The sequence below is a fragment of the Lemur catta genome, chromosome 13, assembly GCF_020740605.2.
Source record: "Lemur catta isolate mLemCat1 chromosome 13, mLemCat1.pri, whole genome shotgun sequence".
NCBI classification, from domain to species: Eukaryota; Metazoa; Chordata; class Mammalia; order Primates; family Lemuridae; genus Lemur; species Lemur catta.
This window is the reverse complement of record NC_059140.1, coordinates 58,957,870-58,978,622: the sequence shown is the minus strand read 5'-3', so window position 1 is coordinate 58,978,622 and position 20,753 is coordinate 58,957,870. Positions and strand designations below refer to the sequence as shown.

At 39.3% G+C, this 20,753-nt stretch overlaps 1 protein-coding gene across 1 annotated transcript in view; it reads left to right on the top strand.

Moving 5' to 3' along the window:
* VWA8 (von Willebrand factor A domain containing 8) overlaps positions 1 to 20,753 on the top strand; it is a 314,655-nt gene that overhangs the window by 253,041 nt on the left and 40,861 nt on the right. Inside the window, exon 38 of the mRNA XM_045566813.1 lies at positions 20,637 to 20,745. Coding sequence (XP_045422769.1) covers positions 20,637 to 20,745 — 109 coding nt within the window. The remainder of the gene's footprint in view (positions 1 to 20,636; positions 20,746 to 20,753) is intronic.

Here is a 20,753-nt window from a genome sequence, read left to right as displayed (position 1 = left end):
CAGATCGATGGACTTGGTGGTGCAAGAGGGAATGTCACACAGATGCTGATGTCTGAGGCACAGTGACCCTGCCACTGTCCCCTCTCATCTCCCCCACACTCTCACCCCACCCCACAGGGTCCTGGAGAATATCTCATGCTAATTTTGTGCTCATTATTTGAAAATAGAAAACCCCAAATAAAATCTCAACATTCTCTGACCCTGTAGTTATACTCTTTATAGGTCATTTCTTAAAATTGTACAATCGTTCCATAGTGATGGGAGAAATAACCTCAGGGGTTGGCTGCTGGAGGATTTAGGCTGATAATGGGGATAATAATATGTCCGCAAAATCTGCAGGGGTGAGGAAAGACCTCTGGCATTCCAATAATAATTATATCATTTGGTTCATTAACATATATCTCTTAGACATTATAAACATAGTTATCATTGTCCATTTTAGCTTTATTAGAACTAGAATGTTTGTAAAGAATAAAACCTTAAAATAGGAAAAGTTAAATATTTATTTTAGCTAACTGATATCTCATAATTCCTTTCAGTTTAAAATATTAATATTCCTCTTCTGTGATCACAACAAAATCTGTGTAAAGAAATCTACTGCCGTGGAAGTTTTAAACTCTTATGCTAAATGGAAAGCATCAGCCTAATATTTTAAACTATCTATTAAAGCATTTCTTTATTCCTGAAGACTCTAAGCATAAATGATGCTGCTTATAATTTATGACATTAATTGCCTTTGGCAGTACTCTGATCTGTTTGTTATTATTGCTATTAGGAAGATAATTATAATTATGTATCTCCTGAGAAGGTAAAGGTTTTGTAGGTCTGTATGCAAAGCATTTGAAGAAAAGATTATTTTACCGCCTGCCAAATGTAGCTTCAAGCAAAGACTATTGTCCAGGACCTTTTATAGACATAGATGAAATTCCTTTTGCCATTTGAACAATGTTTACATTCAGGAAAGTTCACAGTTAAGTCTTTGACATACTGTGAAAGGATCTTTTGTTCTCTAGAAAAACATACTTCCTCATCCTTTGAGTCACCTTGTTTTTATTCTCTTGTTTACTTTTCTGGGGGAAATAATGCCCACCTCCCAAGTAATGTCAAGGGAAGACGTGTTTCAGAAATCCAAGTTGCCCTCCCTGAGGAAAGAGGGCTTGGTTTTTGGCAGCAGAAATCTGAAATATTTTTAAAACCTGAACCAGATAAATAATGTAATCTTAACCTTCCAAAAATTATTTGGATAGGATATTTTCCAAGGCTAAAAAAAGGAAATCTTTTTTTATCATCATGATTAACAGTGATCAGGCTCAGGAAATGTGAGACACTCTACTTGGAGGACTGTAGACATAGTCCAAAGGCAGTCTTCTATTGTGTTAGGAAAGCTCTCCCCTGCTAGCTTTGTAGATTCTCCTAGACATGCATAGTTTAACGTTTTCTCCTAATTGATGGGACCCAGGACTAGTTTCATAATAAGCTTAGGCTTCAGTCAGTGAGACCTGAATTCTCTTAGTGGTATTTATTTATCAGTAAATAATGTGAATGATTGCACATGTGGCTTCAAAACTGGTTTGGAAAAGATTGCTGTTTTGTTCATTGCTGTATGCCCAATGCTAGCACAGTGCCCTGAACTTCCTGGACACGCAGTAAACATTTGTTGAACACATGAATGATATAAATATTAATACATATAAATTCAGGGTGAAATTTTCAAATAATAATCTTTTAAATTTTTGATATTTTATGTTTTTAAATAATAGTCTTTTAAATGAATACATTCTTGTGTGTTTGTTTTAAGAGAATCTTATTTGTCTGTAGATATACTCTATATGTATTGAGTGTTTATTTATCCTTACCTAGTTTGCATAAGTGGAAGATTACTTGTGGTTTAGGGATTATCTATTCAAACCCTTCTTTAATCACCCTAAACCTGAGTCATCCCGAAAATGTATCCTAAAAGCTTCTAATCCTCATTTGTATCTTAGGTTTGATCTTCATGCTCAGGGACATTTCCATTGGAGCTATTTTTTTCTCTGTAAATGCTAAATGTAGATGTGTTTTACTACCGTTGTAAGAAAAGCTGGGGGTGTCATATGTGGGGGAAGGTAAGAGACCGAAGCCTGCCCATCGCTGTTAAGCCTTCTACCTACTTTCTTCCATTTACTGTTTATAGCTCCCCATGTGACAAACGATGACAGTCACATTTTATAGATGAAGAAACAGAATCTCAGACAGATTACATAATATACTCAATGCCTTATGGCCAGTAAGTGGCATTATCAGATATGAGCCACTAAGGCAAGCACTGAGTCTGCAGGTCATGTTCAAGATTATCTGGTATAATGCAGTTCAGACCATGTGTAAGTACTCTATTCTACTAACCTTCTGAAAGATATGCTAGCCCTTTGATCCAGTGTCCTATTTACTGGTTTACATTCCTTTCTATAAATCTGATATACATTAAAAGGAAAAATGATTGCTTTTCAGACATATTCCTTGCTTTCTTAAGCTGTGATATATTTTAGAAAACATTGAATTATGTAACTTTCAAGAACACATTCATTGTTTAAGGCCACTGTAATATAGCAAGAAGAATCTAATAAACCTGGCTTTTGGAATGGGATGGACTGCTATTTGAATCCTAGGTCCACCAAGCAACAGCTGTGTGACAATGAGTAAATTGCTTTACTTCTCTAAGCCTAAGTGTCCTATTCTGCAAAGTAGAAATAATGCCTACTGTGAAGAATTATGAATATTAGAAGTAATATATGTAAAGTGCCTAGACTATAAACAACATGAGGGCAGGGATCGTGGATGTACTGTTCACATTGTCCTCCCAGTGTGTGGCCCAGGCACATGGTGGGCACTCATCATCGGTACTCATTGAGTGAATAAATGAATGGATGAGTGAGTGGATATGACTCAGCAGCCAGATTAGTTTCCACTGTTCAATTCTACAAATAACAATCTTTTTTTTCCTTAGTAATGTTTTTTTTTCTTTTTTTTTCTTAGTAATATTTCTCTCGCATTGTCAGGTAATTAAAAGCATACCAAATAAATGCTAACTCTCGTAATAACCACACAAAAATCAGGAAAATTTGGTAAGAAGCTTTAGTGAGAGGAAAAAATGGTACACAAAGGTAAATGGAAAACTCAAATCTGATATTATCTGATTTTTAAATTTTTAAAAAATTTGACAAGCAAGTATAATAGATGGAAATGCAAATCCTAATTTGGAACTCGTAGGCAGAAAACTTCCTTTTCCTTGGAACTTCGTCATATTTTATTCTCAATTTTAAAGTAGCCATTTCTCTCAAGTCTTGCTTGGAACAGTCATGTGGCTAGAAATGTTTTGAGTCACCTTCATGCCACATCTTTTGCAGCTGAGAGCAAACATGTTTTCAGAAGTAATCAAGTTCTTATTTCAGCTGCCAGAGCCATAAAAGGGGCCTGCCACAATCTGGGCAGAGCACTGAGTTAGTTAGGAAACATCAGTTTGGCATTTGTAATATTTGCAGCAACATTGAACTTCCTGAATGAGGTCGTGAATGAACAGCACATCATGAGTGTTATGATGTGAATTGGACAGAGTGTACGATTCTTGTACTACCCAAACTTCAGAAAATATCCTTGATGAAAATCTTGAGTTATTTGTCCCCAGTGCTGATATGAACATGATACATATGTGGCTCATCTCTACTGAAAAATGAATGCTTTGTACTTTTTCACTTTCAGAAAATAAAATAATAGTAATAATAGCTAACTCATATAGCACTTAGTATGGCCAGACACTATTCTAAGTAATTATTGTATTAACCCCTCTTAATCCCTACAGTGACCTTATGAGGTAGGTTCTATTATTATCTTTGTCTTACAAATGAAGCACCTTACCCAGCTAGTTAAGTGTCAAGAGCTGGGATTTGAATCCAAGCAAACTGGCTCTAATGTCTGTGCTCTTAACTACATTAGAGGAAATTTATGAGTAGCAGCAGTACAGTAAGTCCTCACTTAACATTGTTGGTAGGTTCTTGGAAACTGCCACTTTAAGTGAAATGACATATAAGGACACCGATTTTTACCATAGGCTCGTTGATATAAACAACAGTTAAGTTCCTACAGCATATTTCTGATCACAAAAACATCACCAAACCTCTAAATAAAGACCCAAAACACATCTAATATTAAATGTTGAAATAAATGTGAGCTCTTCATACATTTAAGAAAGATCAATAAAAGCAAAATAACTGTTTACCCAATTTACTCTGCTTCAGGGTCAGAAATGCCAGAGCTTATCCTGGCAGCTCAGGGCACAAGGTGGGACTCAGCCCTGCACAGGACGCCATCCCAGCACAGGGCGCACTCACACACCCCCACTCACACTGGGACAACGTAGTCGTGCCAGCTTCCCTCACATGCACATCTCTGGGGTGTGGGAGGAAGCCAGAGCACTCAGAGAAAGCCCAGGCAGACATGGGGAGAACGTGCAAACTGGGAGTCTGTGTTTTTTCTCATCAGCATTGTTATGAAATGACACTGAACTAAGCAATGTTGTTCAAGGACCTGCTGTCCATGTATCTGCTAAGACCGGACAAAATAGATATCAGGTCATCCTAGCGAAGCGCGTGTGGGCAAGGCAAACCACCTCTCTACACTCTGTCCTGAGTGCAAGATGCCCAGGTTTCACATCCGGCTCATGTGAGGAAATCCTCTGAAACAGCCTTCCGAGGGTTCTCCCAAGGCTAAGCGCATGCACTTCACTTCCCCGGGAAAAGAATGCTTTCATATAATGGCACAATAAAAAATAATCTGGGTTAGTCAGCTACCATGCTAGTGTTTGTGCCTTTAGATTCTGCAAAGTCTATCTGTATGAACTTACAGGAGAAAGATAACTGGTTTTTATTTGTAATAAGAAGCAAGAAAGGAAGTAGTAGATTCAGTTCTTCACAGATGCTTGTCCCGTAAGAATTGCACTTGCCAAAAACTCACTTACAGGGTTTCTTTGTGGGAGTGTTAGCCCTACTAGGGCCTCTTCCAACACGCATGAGCCACTGTATGAAATTAGAAAAGGCTCTCCCACTGAGAGGGTGGATTACAGAAAGGGCCCTCTCTGGACAAACCGATTAGGGGGTGGGGAGGGAAGCTGTTTTCTTTAGGTGGCCCTCCTTGGAGCCAGGTGGTGGTGATGTGAGCATTGTGTGAATTGCAGCCCCACTCACACCACCTTAGCCGACACCCACCCTGTACAACCCCAGGCAGCTTCCCTACTGGGGACATGCCAGCTATCCCAGTATTCGTTAAGCTTTGTGCCTGTGTTAACTCATCCAAAACTAACATACGTGAACACCATTAGCTCCCTAAGCCCTGTTAATAGTGAAAAGAGCCAGAGTGGAAGTGGCACTTGGAGGGAAACCCAGCTCAAGTCAATGAGAGGGAGGCTTCAGCACTCATTCATTGTTCATTCATTTGACAACTGTTTGCTGGGGATCTAAGCAAACAGTTGAACTAAGTGCAAGCTATTCAAAGATAAAAAGTCCTTAATGTCTATCCTTACTGGCAAGGACACAAGCAAAATAAGGAGTCAGGAGTGTGATGACTGGCAATGGCTGGGAGTCCAGGTTGGAAGGTTCGGTATCAGGCAAAGATGTCCCTAAGCAGAGGAAGGGCAAGGCAAGGAACCAAAGCATAGATTCATGCAATGGGAAACCAGATAGGGACCTAATCACTAGAAGAGGAATGTAAGGTAGGGGGTTTGTTCTCAAGAGAAAAGGCAAAAGGTCAGTGTAGACAAAAAGAGTACTGAGAATAAAGAGTCACTATAAGAAACAAATCCCAGAAAATTTATTTCTGAATTTTGAAAACAAAATTGAAAATTTGAGATTTTTTTTATTTCAAAATTCAGTAGATTCCGCATTCAAAAAAATTGCTATTAATATGGACTTAGAATAAACATATTTTATAGGCAACATATGCTTCCTTCTATCAAATGGTGAGATGTGTATAACCCAGTGTTGCCCTTGGTGATTGCTGCCAGGAAACAGAATTTAACTCAATACCTAAATGGAGTAGTTAATCCCTCTAAGGGGCTGAGTTATATCTACATGTTCAATTATTATAGGATGATCATATGATTTTGCTTATGAGATTAAAAAGGGTGCTTTTAAGAATTACACTGGCTGGCTCACGCCTATAATCCTAGCACTCTGGGAGGCCGAGGCGGGAGGATCGCTCACGGTCAGGAGTTCGAGACCAGCCTGAGCAAGAGTGAGACCCCTGTCTCTACTAAAAATAGGAAAAACTTAACTGGACAACTAAAAATATATAGAAAAAATTAGCCGGGCATGGTGGTGCATGCCTGTAGTCCCAGCTACTCGGGAGGCTGAGGCAGGAGGATTGCTTAAGCCCAGGAGTTTGAGGTTGCTGTGAGCTAGGCTGATGCCATGGCACTCTATCCTGGGCAACAGAGTGAGACTCTGTCTCAAAGAAAAAAAAGAATTACACTGGGACAATAAGCATTAACTGGGATTGTCTTAAGCACAGTAGGACATATGATCAACTGGTTATTAGTCATTTTATTTTCATTTGTTTTATTTAGAAAGTAGATTTGTAGGATCCCTCTGGCATTTTGGAAATATAAACTCAGAATATATGATCATATAAAACATGTGCATACCAAGAAATAGTTTTCCCACTTCTCCCACGTACTGTTTTTTCACAAATCTTCTTTGCATTATGAAGTTATAATGCATTCTAGAACACCACACACTATGAATACAAATCGACTTGGCTGCCTCAGTATTTAGAATCTCCTAAGATTGATGAAAATTGCTTTCCTTTAATAAATAAGAACAGAGCAGTCATCTTAAAACTAATAATCAGCACCTCAGTAATACTAGCCAAAAAGCTAGACGTTATAATAACAGTACACATAGAGGCAGACTTTCAAATCAACTCCAGACATGCCACGTATGACCCTAAGCAGGTGACCCAAACATTAAATTTCTAAAGAGATTTCAAAGTAAAATAATCTAACTGACTGGGACTAGCATTGTCATTTTCTTATAAACCATTGACTCTCTCAATGCTTTAGAAGCTAGTTATTCATTATAGATTTAATATTTTAGATTTCATTTGTTTTGTTTTATTAATTTTTAAGATTCCCTTTTTACTATAAGAACTGCAATCCTTACTCTAAGTGTTTACGTTCTTTCCCCCAGAAAACACCCTCAGCACTGTTATTCATATCTTGTCCCCAACAACAACGTAACTCTCCTGCCAGTCCTCCTCATCTTTTGTCTTCATTCAAGCAGGTGCGTGAAGATTTTCAAAGTGTGGATAAATGAGGACTGTGTAGAACAGAAAGTGTGCTGGTCTATGTTAGCAAGTTGTAAGCCCAGTGGTTATCAGAGACCAGGACAGGGGAGGACTTAGACTGCCTCCCCAATCTTCTTTCCTCTAGCTGTTTTTGTTTATCTTGTCCTCTTCGATTGTTTTTGTGTCTTTATTTTTAAATAGAACAAACAATTGAGTACTTTGCTTTAATAAATTGAAACTATCACTTTCCGAAAAAGCCTCTAAGTTTCCATCATTAGTGGGATGAACAACTGAATTGACTTAATTGACTTATTACCTGGTAAAGTGCTTTTTTTTTTAATTGCCATCACACAACAGATAAATCTTTGAAATTTATTGAATCTTTAATTTTGAATACAAACAAATCCGAGATTAGACAGAAGCCCCAATTTTAGCACTAAGTTTTTAAGATAAAGCTCTTCTAGTATGTTTTAAAATGGGCAAAAACCTAGAAATGGGGATTTTTAAGCTAGGAAGCATGTGATTTTTAAATCATTGAATCTGATTTCCTATGTTTCAGTTAATCTACCAACACTCTGAATGATTGCCTTTTCTTGCCAGATTGATTTATTTTCCCTCTTAGTCTAGCCATCTTTCATGTTTAAAACATTCAGGTTTATTAAGCAAAGGGAGTGTCCTAAAAAATTTCATTGCATCTTGGTTTATGTAAGTCTACCAGCAGGAGAATTTAATAACTCCCTAGGGGTGACTATAAGCCATTCGGGTCTGGCTGCCTATTAAACTATTTCTTTTCATTTATGGTCTCTGTAACATGAGGTAGAGCAAAGCTGGCTCCTGTGAGCATTCCCTGAGCCGTTCCCTAGACATAGCTTTGCTCCTGCTACAAACACAGATGTCAGTAGACTCTGTCACAGACTCAGAGGTCACGTTTCCATTTCGTTCATATTGAGAAATACTTTAGATAATTATCTGTCTTTTGTGTCTAAGAAGAATAGGAACAGGTTGGGGGGGTTGTTTCATTTCCTTCGATTTTCTTTGCTAAGCTATATAGGGCTCTCTTGAAATTGTAAAACAGAGTGGCCATGTGGCCCACACGTTGCTTCCAAGTGTGGCCCACCCATTTGTTATGTTGCTGTTTCCGGAAACCCTTTGTTCTTACAAAGATACCTCCCTTTATGCCATAAGAGTCTTCCTCACTGTGTATAAAGCCAGTTTGTATAAACCAGATAACATTTCCTCTTTATATAAGCATCTCAAAAGTGGCATTTATTGAAAGGCATACTGTGTAATTCAGCTATGGGCTATGGGCTTTTGCCTTCAAGGTGCCTACAGGTTAGCAGGTGGATGAAGCATACTCGGATTGATGAGACTGATGCAACACAAAGGACAATGTAGGGAAGGACAGAGAGCTGTGAGAGCCCTGAGGAATGAAAGCATCTTTTGTTTGGGAAATTCACAGACAACTTCTGGGAGGTATCACGTGTAGCATGGCTTTCTTCTCATCGGGATACTTGCAGTTTGTCAAAAATGTAGCATTGGTTTCACTGATCTAGCGTTCTTATTTTTCTGTTAACGCCCAGCACCTCTAGTACTTAATAATCTCCAAACAAGATGGTTATGCTCCTCAAAACTTCCATTTAAAGGAACATGTTTGGAAATCTAAAAAAAATTTTGAGATGAAAAAGAGTCTTTTAAGCCTAGTATCCATATTGACTTTCCTACAGTCTCCACTTTCTTCAAACCTCAAACCACTGTCACCCAAATTCCCAGACAATATTCCAGTCTTATGCTTTCCAAGGAAATTAGAAGGTACTAGAAGGGAGCTCCTTTGACTTCCAAGCTCAGCAATGAAAGCCCATCTGCAGCTGTACCAGCATCCCCTCCCCTCTGCTCAGGCTCGTTTCATCCTTTGACTCCTTTTTCTCAGGCATCTCCTCCTCTCTCCCTTCTGGATCTTTCTCATCAGCATTTAAACATGCATTAATATTTTTCTGAACCCCACAGATCTCACCTCCTATGGCTCTAATTCATATAACCCCAATCCCTTTCATAGTAACTCCTCTTGTATCTGCATGCACTGACTCTACTTTCACACCTCCACTCACTCATCTCTCACTCCCCTCCTCCCCATCTGCAGAATTGCTCTTGCTAACACCACAAGCAACTTCCATGTCCTAAATTCAGCGGGCCCTTTTTAGTCATCTTCTTATTTGGCCCTGAGTTGCATTAGCTCAGCACACTCCTTCCTTGTTGCTCAGTCTTCCCGTGGCTTCTCTGAAAACCCAGTCTCCCCCTAACTTCCCTCCTGCCTGTCCTGTCTGCTCCTTCTCAGTCTCCTTTGCTGGTTCATTTCTCTCCTGAGCCCTTTTCACTCTAAATTCTCATTTCAGGCAACTATATTCACTTCCCATGATTTCAGCTGGTTGGTAGCTGTAAAGTACATTAACAAAATAATCATAGAAATGGTAGGACTTTACAAAAATGCATAGTAAAAAAAAATAAGTTCTCCCTTCTGTTTTATTTAATAAGAAGTCTTTAATGCATCACATATTTGAGTGATACTTTAAGTTTTTTCAAACCATCTTCACATGATATAAGTAGGTTTCAAGTTGGAAATGACATAAGGGGTCATGTCTGAGTGCAACCTCCTTCATCCTGTAGACGCAGGAACTGAAAGCCAAAGAGAGTAAGCACTGTTTCTAGAGTCGCACACTGGTTCATTTCTGGTTTGAACCTCAGAGCAACTCCCTGAGGGCAGCATTCAGGTTTCACATTATAATAACTACAGAAAATATTATCAATCAGTAGAGCCATATAGTGTACTTAAATTACATTTCTGCCAGCTGTCCCCCTCATTTTTTAGGTGAAGAAAGCTAAAAGAATTAGTCATTTTGGCCAAAACTACTTAACTGGTCAGCTACAGAACCAGGATCAAAAGCTAGTCTTCTAATATTCAATAAAATGATTTTTCCATGACATCAAGCTGCCTCTCAAAAAAAGTTTTTTTTCTTTTTAAATTCTTAGTAAACCACTTCGAAGAAAAGCCAAACTTTTACATAATTATGTCAAAATATTCTTTAAAGTTAACTTTTATTTTACTCAACTTGATCCCTGTGACTTATAAACAGGAACTGAAATAAATGTATATAAGGGTCTAAGTAAACTATTTAGAGCTGCAAAGAATTTAGTCTGATTTTTCACTTAGAAGATGAGAAAACTAAGGCCCAGAAAGGTTAAATGACTTGCCCAGCATCACACAGAGAGGCAGGGGCCACGCTGGGCTACAATTCCACTTCCAACTGTCAGCCCAGCGCTGTCTCTGCTGTGTACCTCCGTCCTTTCAAACACTACTAATTCCACTCCGGCACTTTCCTTCATTTAAAATCTGTCTCTTACAAATGCATAACCTCATTCTCTATCTCTATTAAACTTCTTTGTCCCTAAAAATGACATTAAGACACATTGAAATAAGTCAAAGGAGGATATGAAATGTGTTTCTGAAAACCAGGGTTCTGTTAAGCTACCTCGCATGGCTGCACAACTAGACTGTTACACTGTGTTAAGTCCTGGGGTACAATGATGTCAGTGGAAGGAGACAGACAGGAGAAAATTCCTGAGTGTCATAAAGAATTATAGTAACACAATAGAAGACAGTGCAGGCACTGGGAGGATGCAGAGGAGGGGCTGGTTACCACCTTACTCACCCAGTTCAGCCCCAAGACCCTGGGTTAATGTAGAGTTTCTTTACGTGTGTTCTCTCCTCTCCCTTCTGTCTGATCCCCATCATGGTCTAGTGACCATGCCGTGGCGCCCGTGGCTAAACACACAGAGCTTCATGTCCTAAAGTTTGGGCTCCTTCAATCCTGGGACTCGCACTGCTAAAGGAATTCTCAAATGGGGCACAGAGGGGGATGAGTGGGACGGGTGTAGGGAGAAGGAGGGCAGCCACAGGAGGCAGAGACAGGGGCTTTGGTTTTTTAGGAGCAAAAGTTTCATGGTGTAAATGAGAAACTAACAGACTTATACCGTTAAACTGGAGAACTAACACAAAGGAGAAAATAACCAACTCACCTATGTCCGATTATATAAAACCCTGATTAATTACAATCATCACACAAATTGTTTCTGATTACCATGTAGCTCAATATCAGTGATACATGGCACATGATATTGTCCCATCTCAACTGTGCCCTAGATTTAATTAGAATGCTTTACTCACTTGTATTTAGTGTTGTAAATTTGTTGCTCGCATAGGAAGAGCCTTTACAACCTAAAATTAAAAACATGCTTCACAAAGCAAGATCCAGTACTATTCTTTTCTTCTACCCCAAAGTTTTTGCTTTCTAACTTGTCCCCTTAAGTTCTAGGAGAGCAGTTACCAGGCTTCTATATATTTGTGGTGGCATATATACCCCTGCAGCCATTCTGTGACTTTGACATGACCATAGTGGCAATAGCAGTGATTCAGTTATTCATTAGTTGCCAGACATTTATTGATCTTCTGTGATACATCAGGACTGTGCCAGGTGTGGAAGATGATAGGAAGAACAAGACTCAGTCCCCGCCCTCTGATGTTCACACTTAGAATCGATGCCTATTTACATACCTGGCCACATCTTCCTTCGTACTCATAGCACCGATTCATTGCAATGCTGTTTGCCACTAAAATATGTTCTTTAAAAAATGTATGTGGACATATCTATACACATACACATATACATAAATGTACTATAACTAAAGCATACATTACAGTTAATATGTGAATTGTGCCCATGCTCCAAGTGCTGTTTTGCAGTCTGAGCCCATTTAGTGCAGCAGCCTGTAAGTTTCCTCGCACAGTGAGCCCCAGAGCACAAAACCTAAGTGCTCTCAGCTACTGAACAATGTGCCACCTTACCCTGAGCCGTGTGTGTGCAGTGGAGATTGCTTATTTCTCTACGGCCTCTCCTTACGTCATGATTTCGTATTCTGATTAATAGTTTTGACCGATATTGACTGTCAAAAAGTATGAAAGTGACAGTGCTGAGCCTGTTGGAAGCAAAGGAAAATTGTTATCGGTGTATGTTCCAACACACGCTTTACAGAAATTCCAGGTGCTTGAGGGAATGGTTGGGGAAATTCAGGGTAAACACAAGTAGGCAGTGGGTTCATAAACATTGTTGTAGCCTGAGATGGTAAACCCATACTTGTATGAAGCATAGCTGGAAGAAATGATGGGTAGCAGCAGCATGTGACTTCAGTAAAAACAAAGCAAATGGAAAAACCATTTGCCAGGGTTTGATGCTAGAGAAACCTCTCCACAGGGACTACACTGTAATAACCTGTTCATCACTGACTCAGTGTCCCTGTTTTCAGAAAAGAATTCCTCCTGCTTTGTTTGTTGCACATAGATGTGGTAGGTACTTCAAGAATCTTTAGAATCTGGGTCATATTAAAACCCCCCTTTGCTTCTACGCACTGTAGTGGTAGGAATGGCTTTTCTACCCACCCTTCCTTTTCCTAGCTGCCCTTAATACCTCAGTGAATTCTGTTAGCATGCAAAGCAGAATAGCGTTAAAAATTGCCAAATAGGTTTTGTGTTTTGGGGAAAGCACAAGACTTCAGTATGAGATTGAAGTCACCAGCCAAGAAATGCCATGAGAGATTATTTGGCTTCAATAATGATAACAGGACATGGTATTCAATGTCTTTTGCCAAGACCACCTTGTATATAGCAAAACCAAAGCATTTGTACACTATTTGTTGTAGTTGAGTTTGCCTTGCTTTGCTAACTTTTTCCTTGGCTACGGAGGTCTGACGGCTGGGCTTTAATTTACTCTAGTGTTGAACATTAACCTTTTGAAGGTTCTTAAAAATAAAAGAGGCAAAAATAGAAAGGGTAGAATATATAAAGATTGAGAGTTTGGCCCGCCCCTGCTGTCTCTGAATTTAATTAGAAGTTGTTCTGTGTGAGCCAATACTGAGTGTGCGCCTGGGGGGAGGCGGCGGGAGGGGTGTGTTTCTGCGCCAGTAAACTTGCCGTGCCAATTATTTGTGGTTTTTTAACATTTTTTGGTTGACGCTCACCTACACACAATGATAATAACATTTGGTTTCCCTTAAAGATTTGCTTAGAATGTAGCATCTTAACCCATGAATCATCCTCTTGAGTCCATCATTCTGCATTCCATATTCCCAGATTTTCCAAAAACCATCTTCATATTTTGTTCCTGTTTGAATTAAGTAGAAGAAAAAGAAAGTATTCTAAGTAAAGTGAGAAGCTGCTTTGTATGAGTTCTGCAAGCCTGTGACTTTATTCTGGACAGCCGTGCAGACAGCTCTGTTGGAACCAGGAAGCGAGGAGAGGCCGTCACCCATAGACTCCGAGGCCGTGGCAGGGAAACCGTCTGGGCAGAAACTAACTGAGCTGAGACCCTAGTAGAGATCAGAGTCAAGCCGAGGGCAATGCAGGATCAAGATTTAAGAACAACCAGAGCCAACAGGGATACGTGTTTCCTGCCTCTGTTAGAAGATGGTCCCACTGTGTGCCAGTTATGGGTTGGGAGGCAGAGCCAGGAAGAGTCCTGTCTGGCACCCAGATGATAGCTTGTGGAAAAGACTCTATGCAGAAGATGGAACTCTCAGCCTTTTGTCACTGAGCAGCTGCCCATGCACACATGTAATATGTATTTATTAAGCACCTGTTATGAGCAAGGCTATACGTATAAGCCACTGTGCCAACTACTGCATCAGATAATAAAAGGTAAAGTAAAATATTAAGAGGTTGATATTTTACCCTCCTTTTAGTCCAAGTCTGTGAAATCCATAAAGTTTTACTCATTTTAATTGGACTGGGTATTTTTGTTATGTATTAATGGCTCTTAGTGAAGAGGGTCATTCCAGTGAAAAAGTTCTTTGTCAGAGACTTTGTAAACTCAGATAGAGAGATAACATGGGGATGTGTTCCAGAACACACTGAATAGAGGAAAGGGGGATGTTTGGGGTTGCCATTTCAAATATTTTTAAATATTTACCAATCACATCACTTGTGCCAGAAATCAAAATATGCATAAGCCTCTAGGAGTGTTCAAGCAGAAAGAAGGAAGAGGGTAAGACTGAGTTGGGTTTGGTTTGGGACATAGGCAAAGGGGTCCAGCCCAAAGTCAGGAGGGAGGGGCTGCTAGTTGACTTGAGAAGCCCATGAGAAAGGAAAGGAACCCTTTCTATGCCGGAAAACTGGGCTTCTACAGAACAGACCGTGGACCATCTGTTCTGCTTCTCACTTGTAATGTCCAAGTCACCCCAATAGCATTTGTCTTTAGGGCCGGGGAGGAGGCCTCATATGCCCCCCACTTCATCCCACCACCTCTGCCCGCTTGCTGATTCCTAGACTTTCTAACAAAGGAAAGAGACTTTATTTTTCAATTAGTAATAAAGGCACTGAAAATATAAATGACCTCTGGGGTTAATTATTTAGTAGGAGTAAATATCAGCTACTGTGTAATTTGTGGATATGAGGGACCAAAAGTCAGATGCTTTTTTGTTTTTAAGGATGGTGAGGGATTAAATAGGGAAGAGGGTCATAGAGTATTTGAAAGCAAATATTATCACCAAGCCAGGGAAGAACTGAAGATAAATTTCATAATTGGTGGCTTTGTCAGAGATTGAAGATGGAACACATAGAAGCTACCTATGGGACGAAGGTATTTTTGTTATGCATTATCATTGTAGAAGGTACAGTTTACTTTTGCAAACTGAGGGGTGGTCAGCCTTTTTTGTTGTTGTTTTATTCAGCTGACTTCAAATGAGAAACTCTCACTCCTAGGGACATGTTCATGTGACTTTCATTATATCTTAATATAATGGAAAAAATTTCTAACCCGTGGATAAGAATAACCCCAGACAATATTATGTTTTAGGCAGATTGTTAAGTACCTTATTATGACCTGTATCTCCCTGTGCTATGACTTTGTTCGCTTTTGTACAAAGATCCTGTTTCATACATCTCTATACCCCAGTGCATAGTAGATGCACCACAAACATATACAGCGATGTTTATATAAAACAATGAATGAATAAATACATTCAATTGCCTGCTAACCAATCAAGAACATAGTAGGCAACTGCAATAATTAGGATTTCTGTGCTGATATTATTATGGCACTTTTTAATGTCAGAAAATTCAAAGCATGTCTTCTTGTTAGAAGTAGGACATCCTCAGAAAAGTCAAGACAATAGCTTTGCCCTGCTGCCTCTCATCCTTCCCTTAATACAGGAATCAGTTAGTTTGCATGCAAGTAACAGAAACCAAGTAGCATAAAACCCAACTATCAATGGCTTAAACTATAAGGACATTTATTATTTACTTATGCAGAAGATTAAAGTGTCTCCAAGGCTGGTTCAGCAGCTCAACAATGTCATCCTTCCAATCTGCCACCCTCTTGTTGCCACACAGTCACCAGGTGGAGGCTATAGCTCCACACATCACATCCTCACTCAACCGTGTCCCAAGGCAGGAAGTGTGTGTGTGTGTTGGAGGGAAGAGGAGAGCTGTGCGTTCAGGACAGTGAGAAACGCTTCTTAAAATCTTCTCTTCTTTTACCTGGGAGGAAAATCTTTCTCTGAAGCTTCCAGACAGACTTTGTCTTACATCTCAGGTCACATGGCTTCCCCTAGACCAATCACTGGCAAAGGGGAGGGATTACTGTGCTCGATTCTAGCCAACCATGATACTCCTGACTTCTGCTTAAAAGGAAGAAACAGGGCATGAATGTGGGGTAGGGCGCTAGAAATGTCTGCTGAGCCACAGCTAGTCTCCAGCTGTGTTGTCCAGTCACATCTCCAAGAGCTAACTTTTCTTCCAGGAGTATATCCTGGCTTTTTATACCATTTTACTGATGGTTTTTAAAAATAATGAGCTCAAGGAGGAACCTAAAATAAATGGGCCTTGCCCAGAATTACAGGGTTTCAGTGAGTCATGTCCCTTCCCCATGCTAGATTTACTCTGGAACATTTTTATGAGTTGTAATTTACAAGATCCATGCTTTTTCCATTTTAATTCATATATAAGAGGGTAATGATTCTTAGGATTATAGCACACTTACCTAAAGGAAGTAGAGTGTGTCTGAGCTATGAGAAATCAAGGGCCTCAGCTTGTACGTCAGGTTGTCTCAAAAGTTATAAGTCTTTTCTGGCTTGGAAAATTTTGATCCCTTTAAGTGAGTGCAGTAGTGTCTATTTCAGTAATTGGAATGACTGACTTGAGCTCTTTCTAAATGAAACCAGCTCTCAAAGGAAACACATTTCCAACTGCTTCTCAACACATACATGAAAGCAAACAGCAGCTTATCACATTTCTGAACAGCCAGTGGCTCTATAGCATGTGTCTGTTCCCAGGAAATAAGCTTCCTCAAATGCTAGGCTTTCTCTCCTATTTGTTCCAGCTTCTATCCCGGGTTGGCCTGTCCTAGACTTCCTGCCTTATACCTTTTATGAATCATTGTCAATTCATGTAAGAGATGTCCTCAGATGGCTTTGAAAACCTCTTGGCAGATATACTTCTCCCATCCACCTAGAGAAATATATTTCTGTGAGTGAGTATAACGGTATTCATAAAATGACAGAAAATTAGATAAACTCCCCCAAATGCCTTGCTTTTAATTAAACGTCTCTGGAATTTTATGGTTTATATTTCTCTGGAATAAATTGGGTTTTGGCTGATGATTGTTTTTGTCAAGAATTTGTCGATTTTGAAACACCTCTGGGCTTTCATTTGGGGTTGGCATGGAGCCCGCCTCATGTTGGCAGTATGAACAGCCCCATTTCCCAGCGGATGCCCTGGCAAAACACACAGGTGGCAAAGAACATGCCAGTTCCTCTCTGCGCAGAAATTATATAGCCTGTTTTCTGCCTCCCTGATGGCCATTATAGGTGTCTTTGCAACATCGAAAGCAGGATTTTGGAGGTAACTGAGAGAGGCTGTTTGAAGGGTCTCTTCTTTTGCCTTGTGCCATCATTTTTATTATTTATTCTTAAAAGGTGATTCTCTTGCAGCAGAATAGCTCAATCATGTGAAATGTCTGAAGGAGATAACTAAGACTTGATAAAAGGAAAGTTAGTAGACACATAGGAAATTGCCTTTCACCTCTTCTGAAGCTCTTTTATTTATTTCTAAACAATGTACCGGAATATATACATACACCCCCCCCAAAATGAGTAATGGTGTTCGGAACGGTTTTTCCAATAATCCTGTCATGCTTAGACCATTTTTGGAACTTCTCTTTTAGAATTGGCCTGTAGTAGAGTCACAACCCTTATAAGCAAACTACAGGTGCTCCTTGACTTATGATGGGATTGCATCCCAATAAACCCATCATGAATTGAAAATATTATAAGCAAAAAATGCATTTAATACACCTAACCTACTGAACATCGTAGCTTACTCTGGCCTGCTGTAAATGTGCTCATACTGCATTAGCCTACAGTTGGGTGAGTCATCTAACACAAAGCCTATTTCATAATGTGTTGAATATCTCTTATAATTTATTGAATATTGTACTGAAAGTATACAGTTTCTGCTGAAGGCTTTTCTTTCATACAGTTGTAAAGGTGAAAAATCATAAGTCAAATCATTGTAAGTTAGGGCCCATCAGTTGTCTCATTACTGTATGTGTAACTGTACCTGGTTTTCACAAAAGCCCTACCTTAATCACTTTTATTTACCAGATTTGGAATTATTGAGCTAGTCACAGCATGTCAATGCTGGGTGTAATGGTAGAAATCATTTAGCTCAACCCCCTTAGTTTCTGATGAGAAAGTTAAGGCCCAGAGAAGTTACTTTGCCAAAGGTAACATAGCAAGTTAGCAAAGAGCTTACAACAGAAATCAATTCCAAGTGTCATGTGGCTGTTTATTGAAAATCAAATCTTATTTTAAAAGAACGCATAAATGCCACTTTCAAAAGATATTTAAAAAAGGCAGGTGAGGGGGCTCACACCTGTAATCCTGGCACTTTGGGAGGCCAAGGCTGGAGGATCACTTGAGGCCAGGAGTTTGAGACCAGCCTGAAGAAGAGCGGGACCCTGTCTCTACACCAAATAGAAAAATTAGCCAGGGATGGCAGCATGTGCCTGTAGTCCCAGCTACTTGGGAGGCTGAGGCAGGAAGATCGCTCTAGCCCAGAAGTTTGATGTTGTAGTGAGCTATGATGATTCCACTGTACTCTAGCCTGAGTGATAGAGACTCTGTCTCAAAAAAGAAAAAAAAAGATATCATAAAAGAACCTGCGTAGATCCTAAAGATCCTTCCTGAACTAGTCCAGAAGTCTTTGGGACAGCAGCAGCATTCTTGTAATAAGTGTATCTTTATGTATAAAAATAAGTATATCTTCTTAAGAAATGTATCTCAATGTATAAGCTCCATTATGTTTCCTAAAAAAAAAAAAGTTAGACTGTAGTCATACCTTTTATATAGATTTCTTAAATTAGCAGCAGAATAAAACTGTATCCCAATTTTGAAATGGTCCTTGTTTTTCTCATTTCTCATGGAGGACATCTATAGGGTGCTGTGAATATCTCCACACAGCATCTCCAGGTCTAAGGCAAGCTTATCCCTGAGCTGTGGTATCTGATGAAATAGCCACTAGCCACATGTGCCTACTTAAATTTAAATTTTACTTCACTAAATTGCACAAGCTACATGTCAAGTGTTCAACAGCTGCGTTAGGCTAATGGCTAATAGCTACCATATTGGACACTGCAAATATAAACATTTTCATCAACACAGGAAATTTTATTGGTTAGTGCTCCTCTAGAATTCATGTATTCAGTGTACCTATTTTAATTTACTGCTTATCTATACTATCTGTGGACAGGTTGGAAAATGGTGGCAAGTTCTGGGGAAAGCATTTTAAATGTTCATTTGTTCTCTAAATGTTCCTAGCTATTCTGACTAGTGTAAGAAAAAAGGAGAAAAAATTATTTTTAGAGTATGATTATGTGTGTGGAATTTATATCAATTGTCACGTCTGGCTACTAAATTTTCTTGGATTATGCTGAAGTTATGGCAAAAACATTGTTAATGCTGCCAAAGCTATTTGTAGAAAAGTCTGGTTAATTAAAAATCCCTTTACTGTGTCATAACATTTGAAATGAACCAACTTAGACCTAAGACAACGGAAGTTAGGTTGATTTCTTTCTTAATGGCCATTTTGCTTCCAAAGACCTCAGATGACTAACTTTCATTAATCTCAACATTAAGAATGAAAAATCATGTACGAATATGGAATGGGTCAGCTCTCCAGACTGACATCAGGCCCATTTGCACGGTCCCCTGTTCCACTATAAGTAGTTTGAGGGCAGGGACCAATCCTCCATGGCTTTGTAGGCCCCATGCTACTTCACATGGTGTCCTGCCAGTATGTTTTCTGAAAGTCTGTTTGAACATATGAATGAGAATTTGATCTTGTCTTCCCTGAAAATTCATTACATTTGAGAACAGGCTAATAGTGTAAATGAGGTGTGTGAAAGCTTTGAGTCTTTTTATTGTAGAGTAGGACATACTGAATGTCTGACTACTAGGACTGGAATTTCTGTGTGGTTATCAAACCTTTTGGTGACTCTGTATGGAACAGGAAACAGGGATCAATGAGCTACAGACTCTCATAGAGGAGGGCTACAATGCCGCTTATTCTGTTGGAATTGTAAGAACAGTAAATCCAGTTTTAAATTAAAGATGAATTAGGAAAGCTACAAAATACCATAATAAAATTGGAGTGCATCCAAAAAATAAATAAGCAGTTTTTAGTATATGTGGGTGTGTATTACATAAATCTGTCACTGAGACATACATAGCATTATTTTTTGTTTTTCTTTTCCATATATTTAACATAAAATGGCATTTCTTGGAGTAATGGGATTTCTTTAAAAATGAAAATAGGTAAATGTCTATTTACTGACTCAGTTGGATCAGCTAGATGGTGATCCTTTTAAACCACTGGGGAAATATGTGTCTCTGGCGAGATCCATTTTCCCTGTGTCTGGTAGGTCTCATGCCTTGTATAAATGCTCATGGCATGTTCTGCATCAGGAGAATTCTGGAGCTGTAACCCCAGTGCAGCTCCTTTTCTTTTCTTTTTAAAGAATTTTTTTAGTTTAATTTATCTCCTTCCTAACTGAATGGATGATAAATCTGCTAAAATTTTTGCCAGATTCTCACAGCATCTATCACGTCCTATGGCCTAAGGTTATGAGATGCCTTAAGGACTCAAGGGAAAAGAATTCTTCTTTCTGTACAGTTCCTGGTATTGGTCATAGGACAGTGATAATGTCTCCATTCTTCATTTCTAGATAACAATCAACAGAGATAGTGGTGAAGATGTGAGCTCCCCCAAACACGGAAAGGAGGACCCCGACAACATGCCTCACGTAGGCGGCAATACATGGGCTGGCGGAACAGGTTGGTAG